Here is a 20,900-nt window from a genome sequence, read left to right as displayed (position 1 = left end):
GGTAACCCCAGTGCATGCCCTCTCTGAGGTGAAGGTCAGGTAAATGAGATTTGTAAGGACAGACACAAATTAAAATGAAGGAAAATAATTTTATTTATTTTTAAAATTAATTTTTACTGGAGTAGAGTTGCTTTACATTGTTGTGTGAGTTTCTGCTGTACAGCTAAGTGTATCAGTTATACATATACACCTGTCCCCTCCTTCCCATTCGGGTCACCGCAGAGCACTGAGTGGAGTTCCCTGTTCTATACAGCAGGTTCTCCTTAGTTACCTATTTTATACATAGTAGTGTGTACAGATGTCCGTCCCAATCGCCCAGTTCATCCCACCCCCCCCACCCCCCCTTGGTAACCATACGTTTGTTCTCTACATCTCGTGACTCTGTGTTTACTTTGCAAATAAGTCCATCTGTACCATTTTTCTAAATTCAACATGGAAGTGATATTATATGATATTTGTTTTTCTTTATTTAGAGAGAAACACACACCACAGACAGAGTGTGGGCCGTCTCAGAAGGTGGGAGGCCAAGAAAGATGATTTAAACTCTCTCTTCTGTGACATCAGGGCAAGGACGACCTCGCTCCAAGTTGCACACGTACCTCCTGGCACTAAAGCTGGGAGACGTGTGTTTTCTTTCTCCGGAGAGAGGCAGCTGGTTACCGTAGATGGGGCCCCTATAAGCCAGGGGGTTTAGGGCAAACGCTGCGCGGCCCGCGGGGCAGTCAAGGCCTGTTGCTTCAGGAAATAGTGATCGTTTATCCCGACAAGGAGGCTGGGGTTGGTCGTCCCCTCCGGGCTGTGCGAGAAGGTGGGACTTTTCCGGTCCCTGCCAGGTCTCAGCCTGTGATGGGCGTCCCTTCCTGGTTTTGGGCTCCTTCAGTGATAAAACTGTGTTCTTCCCCTCCAGTCATTGTGGGGAGGTTTCCTGGGTTCACAGGAGGCTTGGGGTTAATTATGTTTCCCCAACAGGGTGAGGCTGGGAATCTGCTCACTACGGCATCGCACTACGTGGATCCCCCAATGTCATAAATGACCTCCACCCCGTTCTGGGGACCCCTCTGCACATCCCCACCGGCACTGAGTGACTGGGCCATACCCGCCCTGCAGGGTCTTTGGGTGTTTGCCGTACCTGCTCAGAGAGCAATGCTTTCTTTGTTTCGCTGAGTGCCAACTCGGAACTCCAGGCCACAGTCCCCAAGTGCGCACAGGGGATATGCCGTCAAGGCTGTGTGACTTTGGGCAGCCTGCTTGCCCTCTCTGGGCCGCATCTGTGAAATGGGATTGAAGACAGTGCTTGCTCCACTGGGTTGTGGGAATTCCAGGGAGGCCCACAAAGTCCCTGAACAGAGCCCTGAGGCTTGGGGAGGGGAGGGGTGGAAGGGGAGGGGCTTGTGCTGAGACTTTTGTCTGTACTGGGTCTGGAGGGGCTAGTATGGGGTGGGGAGGGAAGAGCCCGGAATAAAGCCAGGATTTTCCTGACTTTCTTGGAGCCCTGAGGATGCACTTTCCTGCCTCACCCCAGCACACTGATTCCTCCTCAGGGCTGCACCGGGGACCCCAGTGCTCTGGGGGCTGAGGCCTCCCTGGGATGGAGAAGCTGGGGTGCTGCGGGAAGGCCACCCACAGGAGGGGGGGCCCAGTAGTCTCCGGGACCAGGCATCACCCCCCCACAGGGACACAGGGGTCCAGCCCTACAAGACAAGACCTGCCGGGGCATCTCACATGGGGGGAGGGTGTCCAGGACCAGGGACCCGTGACCACCCACCTGGACTCAGGGAGCAAACCCAGAAGCCCCTTCCCCACCCCGCCAGCTCAAATCCTCAAGTCCAGCCCGGCCACCCAGATCAAACGAACGGACCCTCCTCTGTCACCAGCACAGTCCCTGCTCACAAACCACGAAACACCGGATGGTCGTAACCCCCTAAGGAAGGAACACGGCTGAGTTCATTAGTAAAGGGCCCCACTTCTTGTTGAAACACAAAAAGAAATTCATAGATGGGTTGGGGGTGCGGAAGGAGGGCAAGGAAAGCGGGATGAGGGTAGAGTCTGGAGCCCAATCCTCTCCCCATGGCAGCTGCCACTTCTCTGTTTCATATGCGGAAAAAAAGAAATAGAAAAGTGGGTTCTGGGGCTTTGGAAGCCCTGGTTCCGACAGGGAACCGGTTCCGTGTGGCTACACGGCATCCCGGCTAAGAACAATGTTATCGGTATCGACGTATCCATGGCAACAGATGCACCGCCCAACGCGCGATATTCCATGATAGGAGGGTAACAGGGGAACCTGGAGAGGGTGGGGGAGGGGTCCATGGGAACTCCGTGCCTTCCGCTGAGCGTCTCCGAAAACCGAAACCTGCTGAAAAACTTGTCCGTTAGTAACGAGGATGATAATAATATTAAAGGGCCAGGGGGGAGAGGCTAGGGGAACAGCAGGGAAATAAAAGGCGAATATCTGCAAAGCGTATCAGGGTCTCTGGAAGGAAAACCGTGTCTCGGCAGACTCTCTGTTTTAGGTGATGAAACACGGAAGGAACACAGAATAGTGACAGTTCAGGAAATGTCATTTGCGGACAGACCGCAGTACAAACTGAGTCACCGCCAACTTGCACTATTTCCGGCGGTGTCTCTCTGTCTCTGTCTTTCTCAGTGGAGTCCCCAGCGGGCAGTGGCTGACCTGCAGGACCTGAGGGTCCCGGGGAGGCCCCCCCTCTCATTGAGACACAGGGGACAGACCCCGGCCGTGGGTGAAGCCTGCTGCCTCTGGGGTCCACGCCAGGGACCCCGGTCCATCGTGGGCGGCCAGGTCAGAGGGGGAAACGGGACGTGGACTCGTTGACTCACTCACTGACCCACACGCCATCCTGCAGGGGCAGGGCCTGTCTCTCCCCAGGGTGCCCTCAAGGTGTTCCATCCCTGAGCTTTCAGGGCGATGCAGCCCTCAGGGTCCCTGGGACCAGCCAGCCCGTGGGGTTAGTACTCTGCGTGGTGACACTGCGCACCGGGTCTTTCCCACCCCGCATCACCCTGTGCGGTCCTAAAAGTTCAGGGCAGCCGGGGACCCCATTGCTGAGGGCAGCACAAACATCTACCAGGGCTGGGATCTCCTTCTCTAATCCCGGGAGGGGTGTGGTGAGTGGGGAGGGGGCAGTCACATCTCTCCTAATTCAACATCTCCTAGCTAACAACTCTAAGGTCTTCTGGAAAATCTGCCGGACGGAGGGATGCTTTGAACATCCTTCGTGCAGCCTCGTGTGGTTTAGCAAGTGGACAAACCCGTGTCACAAGCACGATGTGGAATGCTTGCCTCTGGATTCCCTGTCCCTCCCTCAGCCAGGGGACACCCCAGCCCCTGTAGATGAGACGCACCATCTCCCGAGTTTCCTAGAGAGGGAAGCCCACGGTATGAATCCTGTGGTCTGGCTTTCTTTTAGCTCAGCGTGTTTTGAGATTGGTCCACGCCCTTGAGTATACGGGGAGCTCGGTGCTTTTCATAGATGAATCTCACTCCAACCCAGCGCACGTCTGTATCACAGTTGCTAGGTGCATTTTCCCATTGATGGGCGCTTTGGTCATTCCCAGTTTGGGGTGACAAAAAAATCAAGCCGCTGTATGACATTTGGGTACAAGTCTTTCTGTGGAAGGGATTCTTCCTTTATTTGGGATAAATACCTGAGAGTGAAATTCCCGAGCCGCATAGGAACTGTATGTCTGGCTTTATAAGGTCTAAGAACTGCCTGCTTTTTGCTGTGTGCTCCCCAACATTTATATGCTGAAGCTCTGACCCGCCATGGGATGGTGTTAGGAGGTGAGGCTTTTGGGAGGTGATTAATTAGGGTTAGATGAGGTCATGAGGGTGGGGCCCCCATGATGAGATTAGTGTCCTTAAAAGAGAAGAAGATGCACCAGAGCCCCTCTCTCCATCACGTGAGGTCCCAGTGAGAAGGTGGTTGTCCGAAGGACAAGAAGAAGGTTTTCTCCAGAAACCCAGCCATGCCAGTGCCCTGATCTTAGACATTCAGCCCCAGAACTGTGGGAAATAAGCGTCTGTGGTTTAAACCCCTCGACTAATGGTATTTGCTATGGCAGCTCGAGCAGGTTAATGGCAGACTGTTCTCCAAGGCAGCTGCACTATTTTAGATCCCCACAAACAGCGCTTGAGGGTGCTGGGTCGTCAGCATCCCTAGCAGCTCTCGTTATGATCTTTTTCGTAACCTTCCCGCTGCTTGTTTCTATATATATATGAGCTTTGATAGAATGCCTACCCTTAGATATCAAAACGTCTGCGTGATTCCAAAAAGGACCTTTATTTATTTATTTATTGAGGCTGCACCGCATGGCTTGCAGGATCTTAGTTCCCCGACCAGGGATGGAAACTGCACCCCCTGCAGTGGAAGCACAGAGTCCTAACCACTGCACCGCCAGGGAAGTCCCTGTCAGTAGCTTTTAGCTGAAAAGAAAGAATGATTTCTCAGCTCAGTGATACCGTCTTATGGGCTCTTCCCTCCCTGGGAATTTGGTTACAACTTTGCTGGTTTAATTTATAACAAGAGCCTTTTTGAATCCTATATCATACCTGTGGGCGAAGTTAAATTTTCATAACACCCTAAACATCCCCTACCCCGCAAAATCATCTTACCATACATTCAGCGTGTTCATCAAGTGCGTCTAAAACCTGTAGCAGATGGTACCCCGTAACGAACGTCGTTCAAGCTCTCTGATGAAGGTGCAGGTTTGACAAGAGTTCCTGTGACCCCCCAAAGAGGTTTTGTTTTCTTATCTTGTCACTGACGACGAATAGACATACAGTGAATTACACATGAGGCCTCGCTGGGGTCGTCACGTTAAATGCTGTCCCACAGTCCAGAAATGTTTCCTCAAGGCCCCGGGGGGGGCACCGGTCTAAAATGTCCAAACATCCAGGAAGAAAACACCCATCTCCTTCATCTGGCTAGTGGCTCTAGGTTCTAAAATCCTCCTCTGGTCTGAAAGTGTCAGGAAATTAGCAACTTTATCTTTGTTTTCTTTTGGTTTTGTTTGTTTGTTTGTTTTTGCGGTACGCAGGCCTCTCACTGTTGTGGCCTCTCCCGTTGCAGAGCACAGGCTCCGGACAGGCAGGCTCAGCGGCCATGGCTCACGGGCCCAGCCGCTCCGCGGCATGTGGGATCTTCCCGGACCGGGGCACGAACCCGTGTCCCCTGCATCGGCAGGCGGACTCTCAACCACTGCGCCAGCAGGGAAGCCCTGCTCATTCCTTTCTGAAGACGTTCACTTATCTTGTTTTCTTTTGTCATTGAAAGACAAAAGACATTGTAGTACCTAGCAAACTGGCTTGCCTCGCCCAAAGTTGTAAAGATTCCGCTTTTTTTTTATTCTGAGGGGTTTGTACTGTTAGCTCTTACCTTTAGGGTTTTCATCCACATTTGCTTTCTTCGGAAAGCAAGTCCCCTCAGAGCAGGGGCCCCGTCACAAAAGGCAACGTTGATTCCTATCCGTACGGAGTGCACAAAAGAACTCACTTTGAAATAGCTGAACTTAGGAACTTTTCTTCCTAAATGAATAGGGGAAAGGAAAGAAGGGAGAAGAGGCTTCAATGGGGAAAAAAAAAAAGTGGCTTTCTTGCAAACCCGGGTCCACGGCAGGGAAAGCGCACTGGCCCGCCAGGGAATTTCCTACAGATGGGTATCTTTAGGAAAGACAGATGGGTTTCTAGGAGAACAAATGGTGCATAAGAAAGTCTGTGAGAATGTTTGTTTATGCCAGTACAGTGGTACTGTCTTCAAGGCCATAAAACTTCCCTGGAGACAGAATTTATGACGGTTTCAACCCTTTCCTGGGAGTGAAGTGTCCCCGAGGGAATTTATGGCATGCTTCACTCCCAGAAGTTTTTGCTTTCAGTCTGATAAGAGAAACTCCGAGAAGCCTTATTTTTCCTGCATCTGTTGAATCCCAAATATCTTCTGCTTAAAATCATTTCATACCCATCCTGGGGTTCCGAGGGGGTTCCCACATTTGCAGACCAGGCTGAGAAGAGAGCCACTTACCATCTTTCCTTTGTTCTGTCTCTACAGGGCAGCCTCTCTCAGCGAGACCCCGTAAGTACCCCTTCCTTTCTCTGCAGCCTCCCTGCTTGGGTCTTAGATGCTCGAAGCTGAGCCCTCAGCGGGCAGCCGGCACAGCTCAGCCCCGGGTCCCACTGAGCCCCTTTAGGGGTCACCGGGCTTTGTCTCCGATGGTGAAGCTGTGATTTCCCAAATGCCTCTGACTCAGCTCAAGGAGCCGGTTGTCACCCGCCCCGAGGAGAGAGCAACGTCCTTCTTCCCAGTGGAGCTACTGACACCTTCTCAGTACACAGTGCAGCGACCTGAAAGCGTCCCCCTAAAAGTCATGTCCACCCAGAACCACAGAATGGGACTTCATTTGGAAGCAGGGCCTTTGCAGGTGTGATGAAGTGAAGGATCTGTCCTCTGTGTAGAAAGAATCAGAATAACCCCAACCTCACTTCCCAAGGGCATGGGGACCCTGCCCGAGATGTGGGCACAGACGGACAGCTGTGAGACCCAGGTGCCAGCCGGCAAAACCCCTTAGGGCCCTGCCATTGCGGGGAGGGAGGGGAATATGGACCGAGGAAGCGGGTCCCAGGTGTCCGCCCGCTGTCAGGACGCTCTCCTGCGATGTGCACACGCTCTGCCTTCGCCCTGTTCCCAGCCTGGCGTTTGTCACCAAAGTCCATCACAAGATCCTCTTTTCTTCTAAAGGTTTTCCAAAGAGGAGGTGATAAAAATGAGTAGCGAAGGCCTGATTCTGCCGTGATGGGAGAGCACGCCGCCCGCATGCGTGTGAAGCGCGTGTCCTATAAAATCTGGAGTGAATGGAGCTCCACGCAGCAGTTCGGTGAGTCTCCCGGGAACACCCGAGGCCACCGATGCCTGGCCAGGGGGGAGGGAAGCAGGGGCCCTTCCTCTGAATCCTGCTGCTTGACCTTCCTTCTTTTTGGGGGGGTGGGTCAGTTTCTCATTTATTTCAAATAGTTTCACCTTCATTAAGAGCTTACAAAACAGTCAGGTATATGCATTATCTCATTGAATCTCCATTTTGCGAGGAGGTAACTGTAAGTGCAATTTTAATGTTTGTTCTATAACTTAAAAACTTGCACATTAATAATTGAACTGTTAAAAGATTATGTGTTCCTGGAAACCATTCTCCTATAGAATGGTAACAGTACAGAGGTTGGTTGGTAGGAAGGAATCTTCTGTCTCTTAGAAGGACCCTGTCATTGGATGTAGGGCCACCCTCATCCAGGAGGACCTCATCTCAGACCCTTCACTGCATCACATCTGCAGAGACTCTCTTTGCAAATAAGGTCCCGTTCTCAGGGTATAGGATGGGGACATATCTTTACGGGGGTCCACTGAGCCAACTGCAGGGCCCCTCCCAGCAGAGGGGCCCCAGGGTGGGTCCTGCAAGCTCTCTGATTAAACACACATCCTGCAGCCTGTCCTGCGGCCCTACGCGCCCTCCCATGTTTCTGGGGTAACCCTATGGGGAGGGCCCCACCCAGCTGCAACCACAGGAACACAAGCTGCTGTGGTCACTCCTGCCTCGATCTCACTGGGATGTCTGAGGCTTCGGCTGCCCGTCACCCCCCACCCCAGGGATGTCAGCCTCGTGGGGTCAGCCAGGGTGTCCCCACTTCTCTCCCCACATGAGGGGGCTCTGACCTCCAGAGTGCCTCCCTCCTTCAGGGGGCCGGGAGGGGTATCACAAAGTGAGTTGCCTGAAAATCTGACAGCTGCCATCTGTCAGCACGGCTGGCTTGGCTCCTGGCAGGAAATGCCAAGGGTTGGCCCCGTAAGCTCAAGATTGGCAGACCCACAGGGCACCTCATGCAGCCTCATGCCTGCCCTGTAGGACCAGCAGAAAACCCACAAGGTCGGGATCCACCCAGTCCCTCCCTCCAGGGCTCCCTCGGGATTCATTAGCAGCCAACAGGGCATGAGCTCTAAGTATGCACCTGTTGAATGCCTAAAAGACATACAGGCTGCCCCACCCCTTCCCCAGAGAGGAGCTACCAAATCCATGTCTGAGCCTCCTTCCCCATAGGCAGTGGGTTCATGGCTTGCAGAAGGGGTCCAGGCTACACGAGTCAAGTCAGAGTTCCCCCAGAAAAGCCTCGTTTGCAATTAAAACGAAAACAACACACACACACACACACACACACACACACACACACACACCCCTTTCTCTCATCCTTGACATTTCACAATTACACATTCATTCCTTTGGTTATGTAGTGCAGTATTGAAAGTTAATATCCATTGAGAAGGAAGGCATTGTGTGGTATTAGCTGTGCCCTCGTGGAAATGTAATTGGTGGGTCCTGTCTTGTGAGCAGCAGGGTGGGAAATATGGGGACAGTGAAAAGGGGTGGGGTGGGGTGGGACAGGATCGCAGAAGAATCGATTCTTCACTGCCAAGATTCCCACGTTCCTCAGGCCCCTGTGTCTGGAAGTTCTCTTCTCCTCTGCTCAGCCCTGCTTCCCCCGCCCCACAGTCTGATACCGGGTTGGTAGCCGATGTGTGCAAACCTGACCACCCGGTCACTCCTGACCCTCTGCGCCTCTGTCCCATCAGGTTTCCCAGAGAAGAACTTCCTTGTGGTCCTGATCGGGCTGGTGGTGAGGGCAGTGGTTTTGTCCAGCATGGGCCTGAAATTCCTCTGTAAAAGGCAACACCCGCCCCCCCACCCCCACCCCCAAAAAACCCTCGAGAACAGCATGACGGAGGCCACACACAAAAGGGCCCACGCCTGTCACCCCGTGCACGCAGAACGGCCAGAAACCCGGATTCAAAAAGCAGATTTGAGGTTGCTTAGGGCGGAGGGAGGGGAATGAGGGCAGGGGGCGGCTGCTAAAGGGATGGCCCGTCTGCTGCCTGAGCCCCATACGTGGCCCAATGTCCGCACTGGTTCTCTCCTGATGGCCGGGTCGGGGGGAGTTTGACTTTCCCGTGTGCTTGCGGGCTTTACGCTTCCCGCAAAAGGCAGTCATTATTTTGTGCTCCAAAGAATAAACTTTAAAAAGAGATTAGGATTGACATAAATACGCTACCGTGGGTAACAGATAGCCAGTGGGAACCTGCGGCATAGCACAGGGAGCTCAGCTCCGGTGCTCTGTGATGACCTAGGTGGGTGGGATGGGGGAGGGGGATGGAAGGAAGGTCCAAGAGGGAGGGGATATAGGTATACATAGAGCTGAATCACTTCATTGTACAGCAGAAACTAACACACCATGGTAAGGCAATTATACGCCAATAAAAAATGAATAAATTAGTGTATTGATTAAAAAGAAGAGGCTTTCAAGAAAGAGGCAAAGCCAGGGGTCTCTGCAGAGAGCACACGCGTGTCTGGAAGACGGGTCCTGAGGACGCCGCCGGGCAAAGCGACTGTGAGCTCAGTACCGGTTAGGGGCTGTCCCTGGTGTCACAATTCGGAACCACCTGCTGGGTGACCGTCCAGGCACGGGCGATGGAGGCCGGCTATGGTCACAGCCACCACACGGGGGCAGCGGTGAGCAACCCGCCTATTTCCCGGCCCCGGTTTCTCAGCTTCCCAGGCCCCGAGGCGGGTGGTGTCTGGCCCGAGGGGTCGACTCAGGGCGGTGGCATCAGCCCTGGCTGCAGATGCAGGCTCTGCCCCCTTTGCCGGCTGGCTCGCCACACCTGTGCAGCATGTGTTGAATGCCTGGTGACCACCTGGAGTGCCTGGGGCACGGGCATCCCTAGGAGACCACCCAGCCAAGGGGCTGCGGGCGTGTGGAGGAAGGTGGGGGCATCCCATGTCCGCTGCGGACGTCTGTGGACCATTGCATACACAAGGACCAGAATCACTGATGGAGCGTCTTGGGGTTCTCCGATTTCATGCAGCCCTGGGGGACATCTGGAGAGACTTGGGGAGACCTGGGGGGCTTGGGAATGTGTAGGGCCCCCAGGGCCTCCGTCTGGGGGGATGATAGTGCTTTGGAACCAGACAGAGGTGATGGCTGCACAACACTGGGAATGTGCTGAGTGCCGTCAAACTGTGCGCTTAGCATGAATTCTGCAGCTCGTGAGTTAAACGTCAATAAAGCCGTTTTTAAGAAAGAAAAGAACGAACACATCACGGGCATCTCCATCTCCGAGATGCCTGCAACCCAGGTGGAGGGATGGGTTTTCGCCGTCTCTTGGGGGGCAGACAGACAGACAGCCTCCGACTTAGGACAGACGGCCCCATCCTTGCTGTCACACTACCACGTGCAGACTTCGGAGCTGGCATCTGTGCTCCGCCCTGACCCTCCCCTGTCCGGGTGTGACCTCTCTCCCTTTCAGGGAAAACCGTTTATGATAAGTAAAGAAAACGAAAAATCGCCTGGATGTTTATTCACGGACTTGTATGAATGCAATGGTGTGGGCTGTGCAGAAATTGTAAGGAGACGTAGATTCATTTCTGCGCCTAAGGAAAGATATTCGTGGTGTATTTTTAGTAAAATTAAAAAGTGACAGGACTTCCCTGGTGGCGCAGTGGTTAAGAATCTGCCTGCCAATGAAGGGGACACGAGTTCGAGCCCTGGTCCGGGAAGATCCCACATGTGGCAGAGCAACTAAGCCCGTGCACCGCAACTACTGAAGCCCGCGCGCCTAGAGCCCGTGAGCCACAACTACTGAAGCCCGTGCGCCTAGAGCCCGTGCTCCGCAACAAGAGAAGCCACCACAGTGAGAAGCCCGCGCACCACAAGGAAGAGTAGCCCCCGCTCGCCGCAACTAGAGAAAGCCCACTCGCAGCAACGAAGACCCAACGCAGACAAAAATAAATAAATAAATTTATTAAAAAAAAAAGAAAGAAAGAATGAGCGAAGGCATTGAGGAAAATAATCACAAACTTCCCCCCAAGGTGGCCAACATGGGGCATCCCCAAAACTCGATATGAACAACAAAGACACCTATCTCCCTGCCCATCTTCCAGCCACGGGGGGGGGGGGGGGGGAAGAAGGACAAAGGGAGTACAGACAGGACGAGGATGGAAAACGCCCAGCTGAGGACAGTTCTCTTCGGTGGCGTGTCTCTACAACCCCACATTAAACATCCAGGCTGGGTTCCGTCCACACCCACAAGAGACCCATCTCCCAGGCGGGGCTCGCTCAGGCTGTCAGCCAGGGAAGCAAACAGCAGAGTCGCGCCCCAGACACAGAGGGAGACGCCTGCTCCGATTTCCTGGGACGCCCTGAGCCCAACCGAAGAAAACACTACGAAGAAACGGGTGTTTCACGAAAGGCTGCGGCCACTGATAAGGAAGATTTCATTTAGAAACTTCCATGTTTGGGGTTGGGCCAGAGCTAAGAAGGCGTCTCTTTCAAAAGACGTGCGGTGCTTCAGAGAAAATAGAAAAGATGAGGTCTAAGTGGAGGAAACACTCGCTATCTCTGTGGCCGAGGAACCCGTGACCCCGAGATACCCTGTGTCATCACCCCAGAGAGCCTCTGGCCGTGACGCCACCTGAGACAACCTGGACCTGGAAAGACGGGCTTCTCGTGGGAGCATCAGCTCCGGCTACGGATGGGCTTGGCCCCGGCACACTCTTATTTACACGGAAGGGTTTACGATAAAAATCAGAACCTGGCAAGTCGGCCCAAGCCTGGGCTGGCCACCGGCAGGTTCCAGAGCGGCCCTGTGCACCGGTGGAACAGGCACCCTATGGGAAGGGTAAGCTTCCCTGGCATGGGGCCAGGGACCTGGGCAGGTTTCAGGAGGCCAGAGGGAGGGGGTAGGGGTGCATGGTGAGAGAAAAAGAGTGTTATTTCTTACAGCAGAGTCCAGGGGGGCTCTAACAAGCACAGACTGAGGGCCAAAAACCACAGGCATCCATCCTCCCCCCAGTCCTGGAGACCAGAAGCCTGAGGTCAAGGTGTCCCAGGGCCGCACTCCCTCCGGAGGCTCCAGGGGAAGGTCCTTCCCGCCTCTTCCAGCTCCTGGGGGCTCCAGGCGTCCCTGGGCTTGTGGCCGCGTCCCTCCCATCTCTGCCTCCGTCTTCCCGGGGCTTCTCCTCTGTGTCTGGGTCTCTCGCCTTCTGTGTCTTAGAAGGACCCTGTCATTGGATGTAGGGCCACCCTCCTCCAGGAGGACCTCAGCTCAGATCTTTGACTTTATCCCATCTGCAAAGGCCCTGTTTCCTACCAAGGTCCCGTTCTGAGGCTCTAAGGGATGTGAATTTGGAGAGTTTTTAAAAAGTGCAGCAAAGATTCCCACCCCCAGCGGACAGGGCGCTGGTGATCCCTAAGTGCCGGGGCCCCCAGAAGCAGCAGCTGGGAGGACAGGTCTGCAGGTTCCCCGAGAACGCAGAGGGTACAGCTCACCCGCGCCGTGTCCGTGTCCGGAGCGCCAGGCCAGGAATCTTACAGCAAGGCGTGTCCCCTCCTCCAGGAAGACGCTCCGCCACCACGGCGGAAGTGCTTTTGTTGGGAAAGGTCAGGAGAGCAGCCCCTCCCCTCGGGAGAATCCCGGAGACCAGCCCGGCCTGACCCCGAGGGCACGGCCCAGCCTTGTGCCGGGAAGTGGCCCTGGAGGGTCTCTGGGGACCTCAGAGCGCACGGGGTACCCTGTGCCTCAGCCTGCGCATTTCTTTATTTTTCTTTCTTTTTTAAGAAAATATTTATTTATTTATTTGGCTGCGTCGGGTCTTAGTTGCGGCACGCGTGTGGGATCTTAGTTCCTTGAACAGGGATCGATCCCGGGCCCCCTGCATGGAGAGCGCGGAGTCTTAGCCACTGGACGGCCAGGGAAGTCCCCTCAGCCTGTGATGTTCACTTCTCGCTCTTGCCCTGGGCTCTCAGACCGGCAGGACTGCAGGTTCCGACGTGCACCCCACCACGCCCGTTTGCAGCTTTGCAGAGCTCGGCCTCGGCCAGCGAGGGAGGTGCAGCGCAGCTCAGGGGGGCGGGATGGGGTGACCCCAGGTCATGAGCTGCGGTTTGGAGCCTCCTGCCTGAGACAGACCCCCCGCTCCCCCCGCCCGCCCCCCCGCCACTCCCCGCCCTGGCTTCCCCGAAGGTCGTGCAAAATCGAGGGACTTCCGGTTTAGAGGCAGAGCGCGGGGTGGGGGGGAGGGGGAGGGGGAGGGGGAGGGGGGACTCCCTGGAGACAAGAATTTGTCTCTGCACGTTTTTCTGGACGGAAGACTAGATACAAGTCTCCCCGTGAGAGAGAGGTTCCTGAAACGCTTCAGAGCAGGAGTGGGTGTTGGCGTCTAAACCAGAGTAGATTTGAAGTGGGTCCGGGGCCCCCCAGGGGCTGGGGATGGTGGCCCCAGGAAGGTCAGGTTCTGCCCTCAGGATGGACCCGCTGGACCCAACAGGGTGTGTGAGACGCAGACCCCAGGGAGACGGGCTGAACCCCGTCGGAAACACGCGTGTGTCTGTAGCGACAGACAGACAGACGGAACGTTTTCCCTTAAATAAATAAACACACATTTAATATTTAATGTATACGAATGTACTTATACACCAAGGTTAATTAATAGACATGAACGCTATGTAACATTGATGCAAACATTAATTAATGTACACCATGTAAGTCATACATTAATGCACCTGTATGATTATAATATACTATATACATGTAGTCTTTTATTTAGTTGTTATTTACTTTAAAAAAATTATTTATTTATTTATCTTTGGCTGCGTTGGGTCTTCATTGCTGCGCGCGGGCTTCCTCTAGTTGCGGCGAGTGGGGGCTGCTCTTTGCGGTACGCGGGCTTCTCATTGCGGTGGCTTCTCTTGTTGCGGAGCACAGGCTCTAAGCACGTGGGCTTCAGTAGTTGTGGCACGCAGGCTCAGCAGTTGTGGCGCACGGGCTTAGTTGCTCTGCGGCATGTGGGATCTTCCTGGACCAGGGCTCGAACCCATGTCCCCTGCATTGGCAGGCGGATTCTCAACCACTGCACCACCAGGGAATTCCCTATTATTTACTTTTAAACTTTTTATTTTATATTGGAGTATAGTTGATTACCAGTGTTGTGTTAGTTTCAGGTGTGCAGCAAAGTGATTCAGTTACACATATATATTCTTTTCCAGATTCGTTTCCTATTACAAGATATTGAATAGAGTTCCCTGTGCTACACGGTAGGTCCTTGTTGGTTATCCATCCTATATATAGCACTGTGTACATATATTCTCTTAAATATGTGAGCCTACTTTGATTTAAGGTGGTCCTGCAACTATTTCATCATAGAATCACAGTCACTAGTATTGTTAGCATTTTACTGTGGTGTTTGAAGGACATGTAGCCAAAAAGCGTCATCTCATGGCCAAACCCTGTCTCATAAACGTTGTTGGGAGGATGGGAAGCCCGGGCGCCTGGATGATAAGGGTGGGAGCCCATCACTTTTATGTCCACGGGCCGGTCGAAGCTCTGTGCCGTGGCCTGCGTTCTGGGTACGCGGGCCCAGCCGGAGGCCGCGTGGGAAGGGGGTTTAGGGGCTGTGTTGCTGGGCGGTGACCATGGCCACAGGGAAGCAGCCCCCCGGGAACTGATCCACTGCACCCCGCGGGGGGCGTCCCGCCCCTCGGCAGGTCCCTAGGAGTCCCCTGGCGGCCGGCCTCCCAACGGGCATGCGGCCTTGGGCTGTCGTCTGCCGTCCAGGGGGCCACGGGTTTCCTGGGGCGGAGGCGCTGCCGACCCCGCCCTCCTCGCCGAGCCGACCATGCCCCCGGGCCGCGTGGCAGGTGCTAGGCGCTGGCTGGACGGGCTGCTATTCTGGTCTCTCCCGGCCCAGCTGCTCCGTGCCCTGGCCTTGCCCACCCCCTTTCCCGGTTCCCCATTTCTGTTCCCCGTAGCTCCTTCCCCACATGGAGGGCTGGATTCCAGGCACACAACGCACACTCCCCACGCCGCCAGCCCCCGGGTGTGTGGGGGCTTTTCTGAAATTAGTCATTGCTTGTCTGACGGCACTAAACCGCTGATGGGGACGGAGCCGGGGGCCCCGGAGTGGGCGGCCGAGGGGTCTGCGGTCCCATGGAGGGAGACGGCTCAGCACGCATGCGCCCCTGGGCCTCTGTCGCCTCCTCTGGGTAGCGCCACCATCCTCTGCCTCACCTGGTCCCACCCCCCATCCGGAGACCCCCCCCCCAAACACTAAACCTCAAGTCTTCCCCGGGGTTATAGCGACACCGGCGGGGCTGCGGGGGGATTTGGGGGTGTGGCCTTCATGGAACAGACTTGACACCAGTGGCCCCTGTTTGTCCTCTTGTCACCCCACGTACGCACGCCCAGGGCTTCCGGTTGGCAAGGTTCCCGGGGTCTGTGCCGTGCCCGCACGTTTGGGCTGCCTTGGGGCTGAGTATCCCCACGGACAGTCAGGGCTCAGCTTTTTTGGATCTGCTGAGCTAATGAGCACCTGTCCTGTGGCCTGGAGGCCCCGCGGTGCTTTTCTGTTGTGTCTTCCTTTTCTACTGGGGTTTTGGGCTTTTCGGGGAAAACTAAAAGGGCAGGAAGGAGAGGAGGGAGGGAGAGAGGGAGAGAAAGAGAAAGAAAAGAAAGAAGGGTCGTGGGGCATCCACCCCAGACCCAGGAGTCAGAACCCACATCTGAACGTCACCCCTCAGCATCTGGGGGCGCACTGCCAGGAAAGGGGTCCAGCCTGGGCTCAGCCCCGGGGGTGAAGTCCACTCTGGACTGTCATTCCTCAGCTTTGTCATCTGTGCCCACCCCTGCCCCGCACTGCATCTGCCTAGACACCCCCTGCCCCGGCATCACTGCTTCAGTCCCAGACGAAGAGGGACCCTGGGCAGACGTGAGGTGTCCACCAAGAGTGGGCACTGCCTAGCATGCATTTCACAGTCGCCTCAGGTCTTAGCAAGATGCTCACCAGCCCTGAACAGGGATGAGGGGATGGGCGTCTGGTCCTTCCCTTGGGGAGACGCGGCTTTTGTCTCTCAGAGGCGCTGGTCAGCCACCAAGACTCGTGCTCTGCGGGAAGTGGGCGGCCGTCACAAAGGACCCCAGGCTGCTCGGCTTAAATCCACAGGCCTGCATCCTCCCCCAGCCCCGGGGACCAGACGTCTGAGCTCAACGTGCCCCGGGGCTGCGCTCCCTCCAGAGGCTCCAGGGGAGGGTCCTTCCCGGCTCTTCCAGCTTCTGGGGGCACCAGGCGGCTCCCACCTCTGTCCTTATGTGGCTGTGTCCTCCCTGTGTCCCTGTCTCCCGGGGGCCACCTTCTCATAAGGACAGCAGTCCCATGGGACATAGGGACCAGCCTGTTCCAGGTGGAGTCTGTGTTACCTTAATCCACTACACCTGTGACAGCCCTGTTTCTAAATAAACCGCGCTCTGAGAGTCCAGGTGGATGTGCACTGGGGCTGTGGAGTAGACAGGAAACACTGGAGGAGACAAGAGGACCTGCCTCAAGGGAGAGGGTGGAGGGACGGACACGTGGGGCTGGAGCTTGGGAGCGGCGACAGGCAGATGACAGGTGTAGGGCGAAGGCAAGGGATGCCCAGGAGGGCCCGGGTGAGGGAAGGTCACCCGGGAGCAGGTTGGTAGGGGCCAGGCTGAGAGCTGCGTGAGTCCCGTGCAGCCAGCGCATCGGGGGCCCGGGGTCACCTCCCTGTCCCCTTGGGCACGAGCGGTCATTCCAATGGGACCTCGAAGGAAGGGGCCAGGGCCCCGGCCATTCACGCTGACCGGCTTTACCCACGACACGGCTCCGGGAAACTGCCCAAGCCGGGTGAATGTCAGGAAGCCACTAGGATTGTGACAAAGAGGAACCTGCAAACAGAAGTGAGAACGGGAAAAGCAGACTTTGAAAGCAAGGGTGCTCCTTCCAGGAGAGCACAGAGCTGCAGTCCTGACCCCAGACCGTAATTCTGAGCTGAGGGGTGCAGAGGGCTCCTGGACCTGGTCACACCCTCAACACATTCTCCCCGCCTCCCCGGCTCACTGGGGCTTAGTTTTTAGGGGTGGGGCTGACCCCGGAGGCTATAAAAACACTGATGAGAGAAGAAACAAGGTTCTTTCTCTTTCGGGAGGCTGCCTGCAGCACAGCTGAGAAGCCAGGAGAGCTTGGGGCCCACCCCCAGGCCAGCTAGACCAGCACCAGGAGAGGCTGCCTGCATCCCAGGTAAGACCCCGGGGCCGGGCTTGGGGGCGGGAGGCAGGCAGCGGCCTCCACTGCTGTCCCTGGAGACTCAGTACCGACTGCCAGCCCCGGGGGCGGGGGCGGGACCCCAGGACTTGAACGTGGCTCGTGGCCGGGGCAACACACAACGGATTCAAAGCCTTTATGCCCAAGGAGGATGCCGAGTGTGTCACGGACCCCGGTTACGGGATCCGACCGCGGTGCCACCCTGTACCAGGCTGGGTGCCCGGGGGTCTTGACCACCTCTGTGTCTTGCGCCGGGTCCTATGCGTTGGCCGAACGGATGAACAGTTCGGAGTGGCTCTCCCCGGACGAGAGGCTTCCCCCTAATCACAGTGCCCCCGACTCCTGCAGGCTCACATTTGCCCCCAGACGCAGGCAGGCGAGCTGCCGGGGTGCAGAGCCCCAAGGCCCCTTCCCTCGCCCCGACCCTGCTGAGCCCGGCCCCATCCCCCGCCTCTGGGGGCTTGACTCCGCCCAGGGACGCCTCTTCCCTTTGCGATCGGGGGGCAGCAGGATACGTCGATGACCCTCATGCAATGTGGGTGTTTAAAGGACGTGAGCTTCTCCGAGCGAGGAGAGATGCCTGTGGGTGGGCTCAGTGTCGCGAGGCTGGAGCCGTGGGTACCTGTGGGGCTCAGCTCACCTGAGCAGACGCCAGGAACAGACACCCAGCCCTGCCTCGACGCCCACGGGGGCCCGTCTTCATCAATCAAAGAGGAGCCCGAGGTCGTGCTCATCCGATATTCTTCTCCCTGTGGATCCGCGCCTGGGCCTTTTGTGAGCACGGCGTTTACTGCTCTGGATCGTGAGGCCCGGCTGGGAGGCACCTCCCCTGAAGCTTTGTGCCCGACGCCTGGCCCTCCTCACCCTCATCCCTGTACCACAGATAGACGGTTTGGCGTCTGTCCCGGGACGCCTCCCCGTGATGGGCAGTTCCGGATCTGACCCGTTGCCTTGTCCTGGAAAGGGGTCTCTCGGGCTTCCCTCCACCCAGTTTGGCAAGAAGGACCCTGGGTGTTGGCTTCCGGTGTCAAATCTGTGTGAAAGTTGGCACTTTTGGGGGACCAGGTCAGTCCTGGGGAATCTTGTGGGAGCCCCAGACCTGGATGGGGGAGCAGGTGAGACCCCAGATGGATGGAGTCCGGGTTGGGTCTCATGATGGGGGTGCTGGACAGGCCCTGAAGGAGGTAGGGTGCGTCCTGGGCCCCCTCCAATCCCAGCCAAGACGCTCCAGGTGGGATGGCGGGGAGTGGCGGTCAGGTCTTTGGGCGACCCTGACTGGCACAGAGAGCCTGCGGCCCTGCTGAGGGTGTGGCCCCTGAGGCAGCTGAGGGTCCAAGGCTCTGCTTGGGTGGCAGCCCCAGGTCGGCCTCCAGACGCCAAAGGCATTTGCATGAGTGACTCAGGTGGGGGGGGGATGGGTGGGGTCCGTCGGGAGACCCTGCCGCTGGGGCCCGGAAGATGCAGAAGGTGGACCCCCGGGGGAGGGTCCAGGAGAGCCGGCCTGCAGAGGGGGGCTTCATGGGGACCTGGGGAAAAGCTCTGGCAGGAACGATGAGACAGCACGGGATTTAGTGACCGTAACTCCGTCTGTTCAGGAAACTGCGTTGTACTTCATGCTCTTAACTAAACTTCCTTCAACTGTTCTGTGAGCCCAGTGTTTCCTGGTGCTGCGTGGAGGGTGTTTTCTGGGTTCCGGGATGGGGCTGGAGCCAAGGGTGAGCTCAAACCCCAGGGCGGGAGCTTTTTAGGGAGGCTGACACACACACACACACACACACACACATGCACGCACACACACGCGCGCACACACGCACACACACACGCACGCACACAGACACATATGTGCAGACCTGCATACACGCAGGAATGCATGTACACATGCACACACAGACCTGTGTGATGTGTGTGCGCAAGACACACACATGCTCGCATGCATGCACACAGACGTACATGCACACACAGACACACAAAGACCTGTGTGATGTGCGCACACACAGAGACACACGCATGCATACACAGCACACACAGAGACACACAAACATGTCATGTGTGCACACGCATGCGTGCATATGCATATAGAGACACGCAGCGCACACAGATACACATACAAGACGCAGAGACACGCACACAGATACACACGTGCACACATGCACACACAGTGCACAGACACACACACACAAGTAATATGTGCAGGCACATGCATACACATGCACGCAGGCATGCGGCATACACGGGTGCACACACACGTGCGCACACGCACACGCACACGTGCACACACACGTGCTCACGCACGGGAGGCTCTCCTCCCGGAAGCAGCTCCCTGCGCTCGGAGCAAGACAGCCCTGGGGGCTCAGCCTCCTCCCTGCCGCCACCCCATGTGGCCACTGTCTCTTCTCTTCCAGCTGGTGCCCGCCCTCCTGTGGGAGCTGCCTTGGCCATGGCTTTCGTCTGCCTGGCGGTCTTCCTGGTGCCCGTCTCCGGCCTGCTGCCACCGGACCACGGTAGGAAAAGCCGGAGGAAAAGCCACGTGCGGTCTGTGGGTCCCTGGGGCTGTGTTGCTTTTCAGTGAAACTGTTTACGTTGGGGTCACGGTTGAGTCACTCGGCTGCCATGAGAGATAGTGCAGACACTTTCCACGTAGCCTTCCCCTCAGTCACCCCGGCGGGTTCATCTTGCAAAACTGGTACCTCACAGACAGGATGTTCATCCTGATATGGTCAAGACTCTACGTCCAGAGCTCTGGGTGTAGCTACGGCGCTGGGACCCGGCAGTGTGCTTGGATTTACTGTCACCCTCTCTCTGGGTTGGAAGAACCCCGTGCAAACATTAGGGTGATGGGCTGAACTGGGTCCTCGCCAGATTCATGCGCTGAAGTCCTAACGAACAGAACCTGTCAACCGGAGTTATTTGGAAATAGGGTCTTTACAGACGTCCCTGAGTTAAGATGAGGTCACGTGGGTGGATCCCCGTCCAGAACAATGGGTGTCCTTATGAGGAGGGGAGATTTGGACCCAGGCATGGACACAGGGAGAAGCCAGGTGGCGATAGAGGAGAGATTGGGGTGATGCAGTCACAAGTGCAGGAACGCCTAGGACTGGGGCGGGGCAGCTCCCAGAAGCTGCAGAGGTTCTCCAGCTGGAACGGATTCTCCCTCTGAGTCTGTGGGAAGAACCAATCCTATAGCATCCTGGCCTCCGGGACCGGGAGATAAAAATCCAGGTGTCATGAGAGATGCGTCGTCTGGAGCTTGGACAGGCAGATGAGCAACGAGTAAGATGCTTTTGGGGCAACTCCATCCTGTTTTTCTCACATTTGTAACGGAGATTTATGGGGGGTAGGGTGAAAACCAGGGTCTCCGTGGCGTCCAGGAAGTTCCCACCATCTTCAAGCACGGTGGTGATGGGTAGGAAACAATTCGCGACGTGATAGTGAAGTTCGACCGTGACACACGATAAGGAGGTGAAAAGACAGTGATGTCGGTTCTTAAGCTGCCGTGCCCACCTCTGACTGTCAAGTGTCCGGCTGACCGGGTGACAGGTGTGGCTGGGAGAGAATATCCCAGGTGGGGCAGGGTGCAGAGCCAGTCTGCTGCTGGTGGAGAGTGCCCACCACCAGGCAGCAGAACCCCCAAGGGGAGCCATGCCCTCGGCCCCGGGGTACGGAGAGTCTACGTTTCCTGGGCGCCCAGTAGTGAGGGCGCCCAACTCGGGGTGCAAAGACCTGGATGTTTACAGGAG

The 20,900-nt window shown here is 56.3% G+C and overlaps 2 protein-coding genes and 1 long non-coding RNA gene across 8 annotated transcripts in view; 2 read left to right on the top strand and 1 right to left on the bottom strand.

Annotated features, from left to right (window-relative positions):
• LOC101335459 (colony stimulating factor 2 receptor subunit alpha) overlaps positions 1 to 11,012 on the top strand; it is a 34,487-nt gene extending 23,475 nt beyond the window's left edge. For 2 of the 3 annotated variants that reach the window (XR_002178241.3, XR_012329108.1), the window contains 2 exons: positions 6,066 to 6,888; positions 8,628 to 11,012. The gene's annotated coding sequence lies outside the window, so the exon portion shown is untranslated. The remainder of the gene's footprint in view (positions 1 to 6,065; positions 6,889 to 8,627) is intronic. The other variant, XR_012329107.1, reaches the window with a different exon arrangement.
• LOC117310420 (uncharacterized) lies at positions 70 to 12,481 on the bottom strand. 3 transcript variants are annotated; one of them, XR_012329110.1, is made up of 4 exons: positions 12,380 to 12,481; positions 4,634 to 5,545; positions 1,130 to 4,444; positions 70 to 925 (listed from the first exon to the last, which is right to left on the bottom strand). It is a non-coding gene; the product is annotated as an uncharacterized lncRNA (long non-coding RNA). The 3 variants fall into 3 exon arrangements; XR_004524568.2 differs by having other exon boundaries at positions 1,130 to 1,268; XR_012329109.1 differs by having other exon boundaries at positions 1,130 to 5,545.
• LOC117310418 (interleukin-3 receptor subunit alpha-like) overlaps positions 11,527 to 20,900 on the top strand; it is a 31,734-nt gene continuing 22,360 nt past the window's right edge. The window contains exons 1-4 of one of the 2 annotated variants that reach the window (XM_073798784.1): positions 11,622 to 11,729; positions 14,096 to 14,143; positions 17,048 to 17,139; positions 19,566 to 19,664. In XM_073798784.1, the coding sequence (XP_073654885.1) occupies positions 19,601 to 19,664 (64 nt within the window). In that variant the 5' untranslated portion in view covers positions 11,622 to 11,729; positions 14,096 to 14,143; positions 17,048 to 17,139; positions 19,566 to 19,600. Of the gene's footprint in view, positions 11,730 to 14,095; positions 14,144 to 17,047; positions 17,140 to 19,565; positions 19,665 to 20,900 lie in introns of both variants that reach the window. The other variant, XM_073798785.1, reaches the window with a different exon arrangement.

This window comes from Tursiops truncatus, chromosome X (assembly GCF_011762595.2).
Source record: "Tursiops truncatus isolate mTurTru1 chromosome X, mTurTru1.mat.Y, whole genome shotgun sequence".
In the NCBI taxonomy this organism is placed as follows: Eukaryota; Metazoa; Chordata; class Mammalia; order Artiodactyla; family Delphinidae; genus Tursiops; species Tursiops truncatus.
The sequence above is the reverse complement of the archived record's forward strand: the minus strand, read 5'-3'. Positions and strand labels throughout refer to the sequence as shown.